Source organism: Trichosurus vulpecula, chromosome 7 (genome assembly GCF_011100635.1).
Source record: "Trichosurus vulpecula isolate mTriVul1 chromosome 7, mTriVul1.pri, whole genome shotgun sequence".
Classification (NCBI taxonomy): Eukaryota; Metazoa; Chordata; class Mammalia; order Diprotodontia; family Phalangeridae; genus Trichosurus; species Trichosurus vulpecula.
The window spans coordinates 182,341,044-182,354,032 of NC_050579.1; the positions used below are offsets into that span (position 1 = coordinate 182,341,044).

At 34.8% G+C, this 12,989-nt stretch overlaps 1 protein-coding gene across 1 annotated transcript in view; it reads left to right on the forward strand.

The window, feature by feature from the left end:
• MAP3K7 (mitogen-activated protein kinase kinase kinase 7) overlaps nt 1-12,989 on the forward strand; it is a 76,000-nt gene that overhangs the window by 37,037 nt on the left and 25,974 nt on the right. The window contains 5 exon segments of the mRNA XM_036767056.1: nt 76-157; nt 2,146-2,185; nt 2,187-2,271; nt 2,993-3,077; nt 3,080-3,121. Of these exon segments, the coding sequence (XP_036622951.1) occupies nt 76-157; nt 2,146-2,185; nt 2,187-2,271; nt 2,993-3,077; nt 3,080-3,121 (334 nt within the window).

Sequence of the window (12,989 nt, forward strand, 5' to 3'; positions counted from 1 at the left end):
TTAAGTAAATAAATTGTAGCAGCATTTGACTTGTATTTCCAGTCATGTTAAATTGTAATTTACGTTTTTGTACAGTACTTTCCAGGAGCAGATGAGCCATTACAATATCCTTGTCAGTATTCAGATGAAGGGCAAAGTAATTCTGCCACAAGCACAGGTATGTAGAGAAGTTAAAATAGTAATAACTTGATTTTTCTCTAAATCTACAAAATTATCATCAACAAGCAAAAGAATGACATCTAGATTTGCATTTATTTTTCTTCATTTCATATGATCGAATGCAATTTTAGTTTCCAGGTGCATCAGTCTATGTCACAGTATCCAGACTAAAAAGGTATTGTAGACCATAAAAAACTGCTAAAAAGTCTGAATTCTCACATGATTATTTGTAAATGGGTTGAATATCATATTGGTGTTGGCTTATTTCTTTTCACCTTTTTTTTTTTGCATGTAAGGGGAAAAGGCTAAACTGACTCACTTCTATGAATGCATAGTTGAAAAGCTGAAGTTTAGTCAAGTTTTTCTTGTTAAGGTTCCCAAATCTTGTGTTATAATAATGATGGTAGCTATATTTTCTGGTCATCAAAAAAAGTATCATAAACCTAACAAAGACTGTGCTTCACAAAATTTAGTTTTAAAGCATTTTAATTTAAAATTTAGGTTTAATTTTTTTTCAATTTAATTTATATTGGAGCTTTGCTTTCTGAAATTTGAAATTATGAATATAAATTCAAACTAAACTTAAGAAATCTTTATTTGCTGGGAATGTTGACTTTTTACTTCATTTTTTTTCAATTATGGGTGTTAGACTTTACACCCATAGTGTTACATAGTTACACCCAAAGTTAGACTTTATGAGGAAAATAAGAAAATACAGAGCCCATGTGTGTTAAAAGATCTTTCTGAAGTAGTAACAAGGAAAACATTTCCTCAGGGCTAAAACTTTATCTAGTGGAGTCCCTGGGAATCTATTTCTTCCAGCTCAGACCTACAGATACTGTATGTTCAGGGTCCCCAAGCCCAGGTAGGGGCTTATAATTTCTTACAGTCACATGAATTTATGTTTCTTTTCCTCTCCTTTCACTACTCTCTTTCACACCCACTTGCCTGAACTATAAAGTAGAGTCCTAAAAAGTTTCCCCAACTTCTACTGTCATTTTTGTCTAGTCCAGCTACCAACATAATTTTAATATACAAGTGTTTTCCTACTCAAACCACTTTAGAATATAAAAGCTTCCCCTAATCAAACATCTTCATTCAATTGTTGCCTATAGGATAAACCAGTCTTCATAGCCTTGTATTTTAGGTCCTTCACAATCTGACTTGATCTTGTCCCACTCCTTCCATCCACCTGCCTTTGTATATATCGTCTGTCAAGCATGGAACATGCTGCCTCCATATACCTGCCTCTTGAAATCCATCTCTTCATTCTGAACTGTGCTGTACAGGAGCTGGCCCGTGTATTGAGACTTAAAGGGACCTACAGATGCCAGTAAACCTGAGAATGAAAGCATTCTAAGACTAGTGGGTACAGCCCATATAAAAGCATGGAAGGAAGAGATGAAATTTCATGCGTAGAGAGCAGCAGGTAGGCCAATTTGGAAGGAATATAGGGTATGTGAAGGGAAGTAATCTGAAATTGGTTTGAAAGCATAGGCTGGAACCAGATTGTGAAGAGTTGACTAGGCTTAGGGATAAAGAAACCGAGTTCTGTTTTGGACTTGCTAAGTTTAAAATGTCTATGGCTCATCCAAGTAGAAATGTCCAACCAGAGAGTCAGTGCTACTGGGTGGGGGTGGGACAGCCAGTGAAATTGCCCAGAGTTGGGAGATAGAGTGTCTTGTTCAAGGAATAACAAGGAGGCCAGTGACATGGGATTGCAAAGTACATGAGGAAACGTTAGGTGGGAGTTAAGGTGTGAGAAGACTGGAAAAGTTTGGATAGAGAGACAGATCATGAAGGCCATTGAATGCCAAAATATTTTATATTTGATGCTGGAAGTGATAGCACTATGTAGATGGGCTGTTATATTAAAAAAAAAATACACCACCACATCAATATATTGCTTTAAGATTTGCAAAGCTTTCCTTACAACATTGTATATTATTTTAAATTAAGCTATTATAAACATTTTTGCCTTCATAGGTTCATTCATGGACATCACTTCTACAAATACCAGTAACAAGTGACACTATGGAACAGATTCCAGCAACAAATGATACCATTAAGCGCTTAGAATCCAAATTGTTGAAAAATCAAGCCAAGCAACAGGTTTGTTGAGTGAAAAATTACTTCCATGTTGTCTGTATAATCATTTCTACAGAAACAGAACTGATTAATTTTTGAGAATGCTTTATCTTCCTGTGCATATTTTCTGCCCCTGTTTTTTGTGCAGTATCCATTATTTTCCAGTATACATTTTCTGTTCTCTTGTTACTTAAACAGGTAGATCAGCCTGGATAGGCCTAGTTGAAAATTAATTTCTCCTCAAATCTACTCTTAACCATCCTATTCTCCTTTAATGAATATTGTCGTTTCCATCTTGTATGGCATCTTTCTTGTCTCACGAGCCAATAAAATCTCCTATTATTAACACAGTAAGGATATCTTAAGCCATGTTTTAATACACTGGCCTGCTCATATATAGGAAACACAGGAAAACCTGCTTTTAGTGGTATTAATATTTATTTTTGTCTTATTACTACAGTTATCATATGAATTATTTCAACAATTAATTTTATTCTTTTGCTGTAAGGCATTTTTAGCAATGGTCAGTTAAAAAAAGGAGGACAGTTATCTCCCAGAAGTACAGAGTCTGCCCATGTGAATATTGCCAGTATCTTAAAATTTTCCAATCTTCCATGGTTTTCTGGAGGAGAGTCTTGAAAAGACCCCAGTCAGCACTCTCCACCCTCCAGATTGCCCCCTGAAGGAGACTTTGTCATAAATTTTCAAAGCATCAGTTATTCAAACAGTTCTAAAATTTTAACAGAGCGATTCTGGGCGTTTAAGCTTGGGAGCATCTCGAGGGAGCAGCGTGGAAAGCTTGCCACCGTCATCAGAGGGCAAGAGGATGAGTGCGACATGTCTGAAATAGAAGCAAGAATAGCTGCTACCACAGGTAAAAAAGGAAATACAGGTATAGAGGTGGAGAGCAATAGCAAGTTTTATCATGTGAATAAGTTTTCAAATATACTTAATTACCTGTTATTTTTGTTGTGGTAATGGTTTGTTTTCTTAATAATGGGTGTCTGGTGGTGGTTTTTGATGTCGTGGTTTTTTTTCCTTTTTGTCTTAACAAAACAAAGAGAAGTGAGTTGACAATACACTTTCTAAGTTTTTGTCAGTTCATTTAAGGATAAATTTGTTACAAGCTGTTAAAAAAAATTAAAGATTAATTTGAAGATAAACATGTTCCTTCAAGGTCAGAGGAGAAATGGAAATACTATAATTTACTTTAAAGCATTGTTCATATCAACAAAGCCTTTGTCAAGCATAACTCAGCTCATACTTAAACTGAAAAAACTATTGGGAAACCAAATTCTTGCCAAAGATTGTCATATCTCTGCCAATAGATTGTAAGTGATGTGATTTATGCAGGTTATTTCCTACTGAATGACAAAATATTTTGTTTTATGTTTGGCAGAAAACTATGTTCTGCAGCCCAAAATTAGATAGTCCTCCTGCCTGCTGTTCTCCATATGAGCATGGATAATTGAGTTAACTGGTTATTTTTCATTTGGAGTACTCAGTTTTTATTGAATTCTTAAAGAAAATAGTTTTATTTATACTGATACAGTTTTGTCTTTTCACATTCTTAAAATATGTCATCATGAAAGATAGTGGATTGGCAGTTAAAGGTACATTCTTATTTAACATAATGGAGTTAATGAAATCTGTACCTTTTTCCTAGCCAAGTTTTCAATTACTTTCATTTGTTCTCCCTAAAAAGATCACACACACACACACACACACACACACACAACACACACACACACACACACACACACACACACACCCCTCCCTCCCTCCCCCCTCCCTTTAGATATTAGCATTCTCAAGAAAAGTAAATGTTTCCCGCAAAATACTGACCAGAAAAAGTATCCCAGACTCTGTAATGCAAGGGGTATGGGGTATGGGGGTTGTTCTGGAACCACTTGCTATGAGAGTGAGTGAATATTCAGTCATTATTCAAAGCTGACTTCCATTGATCAAGGGCTGACAGGCTTACACACTTAGGACGTGGCGAGAATGTTTTGTCTTTGAGGTGAATCACAATTTAGTATGTGCTTTTGAAACTATTGCAAATCTAGTTATATATGTTTTAATACAAGATCCACTTTTACCTAAGAACAAATTTGTGTGGTTATAAGGCTTTTATGAAAGGTTAGTAATAATTGTCTTTATGGTTTTCAGTTATATTTAGTTTTACTCTACAGGACCGATGGGCATGTTCAAGAAAAGAATAGCATCCATTTTTATACATATGTACATATATTTTCATATTGTGTAATTAGAATACTATTGATAACTTATGTACTTTGATCCTCCCCCTCTCTTACTGGTTCCTTAGCATTCTAGTATCTCATATAATGCTAAATAGGCAGGTTTTTTCCTCCATAGACACTTTTAGGAATGTCCCTCCTCGTTGCCATGCAGCTTGTCCATCTTTGTCTGTCTTTGTTTTGTTTTTATCTTGGCTTAATTCAAACTAATGTGTCTGAAGTGTTGTATTGGTAGTTGTGGTCGCTTTTAATCTCTGCTTTTTTTTTGTAAGCATGGATGAAAAGTTAGATATTTCTGCATGTAGTTTTGCATGGTGTTAACATAACTACCGTAATAGTGTTCTGTTTTTGTAGTTAATCATTTTGTATGTTACTATTTGTAGTGGTTTGCATGTGTATTGTATATGTGTGTTTTTGCAGCCTGTTCCAAGCCTAAACGGGGCCATCGTAAAACTGCTTCATTTGGCAACATTCTGGATGTCCCTGAGATCGTCATCAGGTATCACAGACCACCTGAGTTGGTCTAATAACTAAGAAGCTGGAATAATGACCCACCCATATTAAAATAAAAAACAAAATAAATACTTCTTGCTCCAATTTTTAGAGACCATACAAATAACTATTGAAAGGAAAAGATGCCTTGCATGAAGTGATCAAGCTGGCCAGCAGAAGCATTATTAGAGAGTTGGAGCTGAAAAATGGCTCACATGTCAGAATATAATTGAAAAAGCCAACATTTTCTAGGATAAGATGACTGCTGGAATTGATAGAATTTCTCATCTTGAAATTGCATAAATGTTTGCTAAATTAGAAGAACCTGCCTTCCTAGTACCTGACAGAAAGAGGCAATGACTTTTAATTCTCCCACTCCCAGTTCCTAGGTCCTCTTCTTCATTGTATTTCTTTTGCCCTCACTACCAACTTAACATCCTGCCTCTTTCTGTAGGTAGCAGGTGAAACTTGGAGTTCACAGGGGGAAAGGGACTTCATAATTGCCATTTTGCTTCATTTAGAAAGCAAAAACAATGTAGAATTCCAAAATATGATATTTGCTGGTTATAGTACTAAAAGAAGAATCTTACATACCAAGAAGATATTTTTGATTCTTCACTGTTTTCAGGATCATTATTTAAGTTAGAACAATAGTTCATGACTTTTGCATCTAATCCACACATAATACTGTACAGCCTTAGATTGGTTTTTTTTTTATTATTATATTTATCATTCGTTAGATGACTCTAAAACAGGGTATACAATGAAAGCAACACATTTCCTTTTCACTATATATGAGTTGCCTCTCTCTCCCAGCCCTTTATCTTAAGGAGATTATTTGCAGGAATTTTTTCCTCTTTGCTTCATTTCCTTCCTTGGGGACTGTTTTATTTGTTAGAATCAAAGGAGCTTCACTCTGGACTTATTCCAGTCAGTTAATTGAAAGGAGTGACCCTGTTGGTCAAAAGGAGAAGAAATTACTTAAATGTTTGAACAGGGGAAATTTATTAAACAAAGTTTGTTTATACTGATGGACTGAAATCTGCTTATTCTAAAATTTGTTTTACTTCATTGCTACTTCCATGACAATATACAGTTTTGCATTCCTATCTACAGTTTGCATTTGTTTTAAAGCTATTTATTTGAGTTTCATTTACATTAAAAAAAGGTTGATAGACAGATGAAACATTAAGATTTTGATTTATTTCAAACTTCCTGGTTTTTGAAGTTTTAAAGCAATAAACTGACTTTGGCATAGAGATTTTTATCCAACCATGATAGCTCCCAAGTTTAAAAAATTAACTTGTAAGATACCTACACTCCATTTACTGCAAATATTACCTTTCTTTCATGGCGCTGAATCCTGACTGAAAAAATAGTCATTATTATCCAGAAAGTTCCGATTCCCTTGAATGCTTAAAGGAATCAGGAAAATAGCAAGATAGCCAGTCCTATAGTTGAACAGTAAAAATTCTACACAAAAAGCAAATTTAGACTGAAAGAAAAAACTTATTGATGATTCATGTTATTATATAAAGATTGATTGAAGAATCTAAGGAAATTTAACATGAAAAAGAGAAGATTAGGAGTCATAGAATAGCTGTTTTCCACATATCTAAAGGGCTGTCATAGAAAAGAAACTAGACATGTTCTGCTTTGCTCCAGAGGGCAGAACTAGAAGGAGTTAGTTTAGTGCAAGCTGCTAAAAGGAAAATTTAGGCTTGATAAAAAACACTCTAACCTTAACAGTCAAAGCTATCCAAAAGTAACAAGTGGATAGCCACTTGTTTAGTATGTTATAGGGGGCATTCTGATGACTGAGGACTCTTCTGGCTTAAATTCTGTGGGATTCTGTAAAAAAATTGCCTATAACCTACCCAGTAGTGTTAATGATATTGAGCATGTGGCTTTCTGCATGGCTATGCTTTGTGTGGTCAGTGTTGTGTTGGCAATACTTTGTCTCCATTATGAATTCAGATGGAACTGTGCATTTAAAAAATGAAAGATCTCATCTCTTAGAATTTTAATTTACATTGTTATTTTTGAATTGGGAATACTTTTTGTCATCATTGATGGAGCTATAATTTCATAAAATGGCTGTTTCGTTCAACAATTTATTTTTGTAAACATTTTTGCCATAGTTGCTAATTAAATCTTTAGTGCAAATAAGTGAACTTTTCTTTTTGACAAAAGGATACAACCTCCAAGATTGAAAGTAGTTTTGGGGGGAAAAGACATATCATATATTAAGTCCTCTAATATTTATAGATAAATATCAAATATAACCTACCCTTTGGGAACGGGCCAAATTCTCTTAATAATGATGAAGTAGAGTGTGTTTAAAGTCTATGATCCTTAATTCCATAGGATTTCCTAAGTTGTAGTTTAGATTTTTTGTTTGAGTTAATGTATTTCCCGGACAGTTATATGGTATAGCCAAAGAAAACACTTTTTGATGTATTAAAAATGGAATTTAGAAGCATAGAAACCCGAATGAGAATTCATATACACACATATTTTTCCGTTAAGGTTGAAGTAGTCTCAGTATTATCTGAAATAATGTTTCCAAAATTAATATTTTTCCTTTGGCATGAAGTAGTATGTAGAGTGAAATACAGTCTTTGGAACTCATGGGTGAGCATAATTAGCTTATTTGTATTAGGTTAGGCTGCTTTTTTTATTTATGAAATCTGTGGTCCTTTTTAAAGTTTTATGTTTCTTAAATTCTTCAAATTTCCGCAGAGTCCCCAAAAGTCAAAGACTTTGGCTCTGAAGATCTTAACCACATTTTGTAGTAACTAAATAATCAATCCTGGAATGTAGCAGCATGATAAAACAAATGTATAAGAGCCTAATATTCTTATTTTTGTCTTCCTTTAATGTCATCTGTCTATAAGATACCTATTAGCAAATAAATTGTCTTGCTCAGAGTTTTAAGTCCCCCCACTATTTTTTTCAAATCCAGTCACTCAGCAGAAGTAACCTTTTTATAGGGGCATGGGTAAGCTAGCCACTTAGATTTAAATCAACATTAGAGAATTAATCTCAGATCCGTACAACAAAAGCATTTTGCATAGCCATGCTCTAACCTAGTTAAACCAGAGAGTAAATTTTTAGCATCTATATTTAGTCAATGTAGAGGATATTCCCTCCACTGGTACAAATTGCAGCACCTTTATTCCTTAGTAGTCATTTTCATGAATTGCTATAGACAGCCCCCTAAGGTGACCTTTCTGAATTTGCTTATGTTGGTCTTTGGATGACAGACAGACAGACAGTCTTATCACTAGACTCATACCCCAGGAGACTTTACACCTTAGTTGAACCTCCTCAAGCTTATGTTTCATTGACAGCCTCAAGAATCCAGGCATTTCTACAGCACAGTGAGGTATCAGATTAGAAAATTAATGGAGACACATGTGTCAATGCTGCATACTAATAATGTACTCAGCAGCCCCTTAGATGGGTTCTGAGTTGTACATCCTCACAGTATCCGGTACAATATTATTGGGAAACTGGAATAACATGAGTATCAGTGTTTCTGCCTCTGCTTCATCTGGAGGACAGTTGATTAGGAAGCTTCTTTTCCCCTTAGTTCTCTGGGGAGAACTATTTGATTCAAAGACTGTGATATTGAATGATCTATTGTCTAGCATTACTGTATAATTAGCCTTTCAGTATTAAAATGAATTTTTCAGCCCTTCTTGACATGGGCATTGTACTCTACTTGGACCTATTTTGACTGTCAGCACAACTGACTTTGTTTGATGGTGCATATATTAAGGTTTAGTGGTTAAGGAAATTTGGGTAGAACAAAATCATGGAGCATTTTGTTCGGGATTCTTTGCAGAAAGTTTCCCTTGTAGCTATATACCATCAAATAATAAGTAGGCAGAAACAACTTTATTTACTCCTTGCCTAGGAAGATAGTAAACTATCAAAGAGGTGCTGGTATAGTTATAAAGGCAGCATACCTGAAAATTAGTTGAAATTGTTCAAAAACTTATTAGAAAGTTCCCCATTAGACAAGTTTGGTTCTAAGGTTTATAGGATATGCATGTCCATGATATACCTATTTTAGGAGGGAGAAAAGAAGAAGGACATTCCAAGCATGGAGGATAGCTAGTGAAAATGCATGGAGTTTGGGAGATGGGGTGTCTTTTATGAAGAACAGCACGGAGGCCAGTGTCACTTGACTGCAGAGCACAGTGGAGGAGAATAATGTAAGAAGACTAGAAAGGTAGGAAGAGTCCAGGCTATGAAGAGTTTCAAAAACCAAACAGAGGGTTTTATATTTATTCCACAAAGAAAAAGAAAAAGCTCCCAAGTCTTGTTTTTATTAAGTTTTTCAGTGAACTAAAGTCAGTTTTCCTTCCCTCCCATCTGCCCTTACCATTGAAAAACAAAACCTTTATAATACATGCATATTCAATCAAAGTATGTCTCGTTCTGCATCTTGAGTCTATTATAATACTCTTTGCAGGAAGTAGATAATATGCTTCATCATCAGTCCTCTGGAATCATGGTTGCTCTTTGAATTAGAGTTCTTATGCTTTCAAAGTTGTTTATATTTAGTGTTGCTGTTACATAAATTGTTCTCCTGGTTCTGACCTTATTCTGCATCATTTCATACAAATCTTCTCACATGCCTCTAAAGTCATTCCCTTCCTCATTTCTTTTGGCTGATAGTATTACATAACAGTTGTTGTTCACCCTCTTGGTTTCCAGTTCTTTGCTGCTACAAAAGGAACTGATATAAATATATTGTACTTTTTTTTTTGAGCTCTTTAGGGTATAGGCCTACTAGTGGTGTCACTGAATCAGAGGTTATGCACAATTTAGTAAATCTGTGGACTTCATTCTGAATTGCTTTCCAGAATGGCTATACCAATTTATAATTTCACAAACATATTAATGTACTTGTTTTCCTTCTAACATTTAGTGTTTTCCCTTTTTTGTAAATTTTATCAGTCTGATGGGTGGGACGTGTAACCTCAGGGTTGTATTACTAGTGATTTGGTGCATTTTTTTATATGGCTATTGATTGTTTGGATTTCTTCCTTTGGAAGCTACCTGTTAATATCATTTAACTATTTACCATTTGGAGAATGGCTTATATGTCTTGGAAATGAGATCATTATGAGCAAAACTTGCTGCAGATGTTTTGTTCTCAATTGTCTCTTTCCATTCTAATTTTAGTTGCATTTGTCTTCTTTATACAAATACATGCACAAAATATGATTCAACCCTATCCCTATTATAAAGGGAAATTCTTTATTGCCCCCAAATTAGTCCATTCCTTTAAAATTCTTCATCCATTGTCTCCAACAAAGTACTAAGTTTTCTAAAATAATCCTTTATAATAAGGATATATTTTAGAAAACTTAGTATCAAGACAAACTTATTCCATTACTATTCATTTTAATACTTTATTCCATTCAGAAAATGAAAACAACTTAGAGCTAGCACATTTATTGATGCATCATTGGCCTTTAATTCAGTAGATGGGGAACTATTTGTGAATCATATTATACACCTTTGCCCTAGAATAGGGATGAGACAGTGAAGTGAGAAGTCCATAGCAAAAGAAATATCAAACATGTCATCCTCAACTTAGCTAAAAGCACCACTGGAATATGTAGTCTTGCTTGTTTTCATTTTTTATAAAATATCACCCCACGTGGCTTATTGCTGCCTCAATAAGTTAGGGGCTGTTGCTATTTGTCCTTCATTTGCAAAAGGACCAGTGACATCACAGGATGATTTCTTGACTTGAGCATGAATTAGATTTAAGTGAGGCAGAGTTGCACAAAGTCATCAGCCTCACTCTCTCTTCCTAAGTCATAATCCAGTGGCAGGACAAAAGTCAAGCTGACTGGCAGTGGCCTGGGATACAATGGATGACCCTGGCATCTTTGATGCCTGACCAAGCTGTAAGTGCTCTGCTGTGCCTGCTTTAGCTGCCTTGGAACAAATTGTTCTCATTCTCCCCCGTCCTTCTAGGTAAAATGTTCACATGGCTTAAGAAACATCCCCCTAAATGACAGGTTTAAAGCCTGTCAGTTATCATTAACCTGCTTTGGCCCATTGGCGAAGATGGTTTACCAGGGTGTGGCTGCTGTACATGCTACAGCTTCTTGGAGCCACAGGTGCCAATTGGGTGTATCAGGTGGACACCAAAGGTGGATGAGTACCTCTGAAAAGGGCTTGGCAAGCCCTCACAGATGCTAGTCCTGAACATCCCATATATCTCAAGTTAAGGGTAGATAGAACCTGATTACCTTAAGAGGAGTGGCAGACATTTATGTCAATATCTAAAAGTTCTGAGTTAAGTATTCAGATTAGTTGGCCTTGTTTTATGTTTATTTGTTGAACATTTTTGTGATCTAGTAAATTTGGGTTTTTTCTTAGAGTTATATTTTCTTGAGTGTTTTCTAGCCATCAAAGCTTAGGGACTTAAGGGTCATAATCTCCATGTCTAAGTTAAAGTATATTTTTTTTAATCCCTTTATTGAATTGCTTGTAGGTTTTATGGCTTTTTTAGTCTTCTTGAGTTAGAATTACAAAAACGTAGAAATCCTTGTTTACTCAGTTATCTTCTGATTTGTATGCCATTTTCTATTTCTTTTTTATAACTATTTTGTTGCCCATGCCAAATATTCTTTTCTGAGTGATAGTATTTTTTCTTACCTTAGTTGAAAACATGTTAATAATGAAGTAGAACAGTGGAACAGTAAGAACTGACCCATTGTATCATACCTGTATTGTATAATGTTGCAGGGCTTTGCTGAGAGAATGGGGGTGATGCAGGAGAAAAGGACTCAGTGGTTTATGATTTTGAGAAGTTCAGAATTTAAGGATTTGGGATGGCTTGGCCTTCATTCCACAAACAAGCAACAGGAAGGTAACCAGTTAAAAATGTCTATGTTAAGCGTGGAAACTGTGTCCAGGTGGACAGTAACAAAACAGGAGTTTAGCTTAACCACTGAGAAACCCAGAATGTTTTTCATGGTTTCTTATGTACTAGACAAGCATAGGCTTGACCAAGCTATTTAACCCTGTCTTGAATTATAAAGTACTGGTTATCTTTAAGAAAAAAAAAAAACCAACCAGGAATTCACAGTGCATTTTGGGAAAGGTGTTTTTTAATAGAACTAATCATTACCTCTAAAAGATTTGTTTAAGATGCAGGAGTCTTAAACTGTCCATACTGTTCTAGTAATAACATTAATTGCCCAGAATTTGTACTCAGATTGATTTCTGTAATTGTGAAATGTAGCTATTTTTACAGGGGATTTTATACTTAAACAATTCTGTCAATGTTGTTATAAGGTCCTAACATTCATAACTCAGGGTTGAATTATTAACTTAATCTAACACAGTTTTTCCCCTCCTCTTTCACTCCCAACCACTTTTTATAAGCTCTTGAAAATTCTCCATCAGACATATAGATGAAGGGCTTTTAAGTGCTTCAGTTTAAAAATAAAAAAAGAGGTATAACAGTACTTTGCTACCTCTTTTGTAATTTCTGAGCCTAAAATAATTGAGTAAAAATGCCAAAGCGATTTAATGTTCTAATGAGTAATATGCTCAACATCTTGTTCTCAGAGATATGATAAAATAAATTATAGATTTAAGTCCAATTGATACAAGAACCTTTTTGTAAGGTATTTTGCCTAACCACTTCCTGTTGTCTCTTTTTTAAAATATAGCTTTCCAGGATTCTGAAAAGATTCTTTAAATTGTAGCTGTCTTTATGCATGTAAAATACTTTTAGAATTTAATAAGTAGACAACAGGACATTGTACATTTTTATATTTTAAAAATTAAATTCCATAGTAACTAAATGTATATGCCTTCATCTTCTTTAAATTGACAGACCTAGTGCAACAAAAAGATTGGTTCTGATTTTTTTTGAATGGTATTCAGGGTTCTTTTTTTTTTGTTGTTTGTTTTGGGCAAAATAGAATCTTTCGGTCACTAATCTCTGTT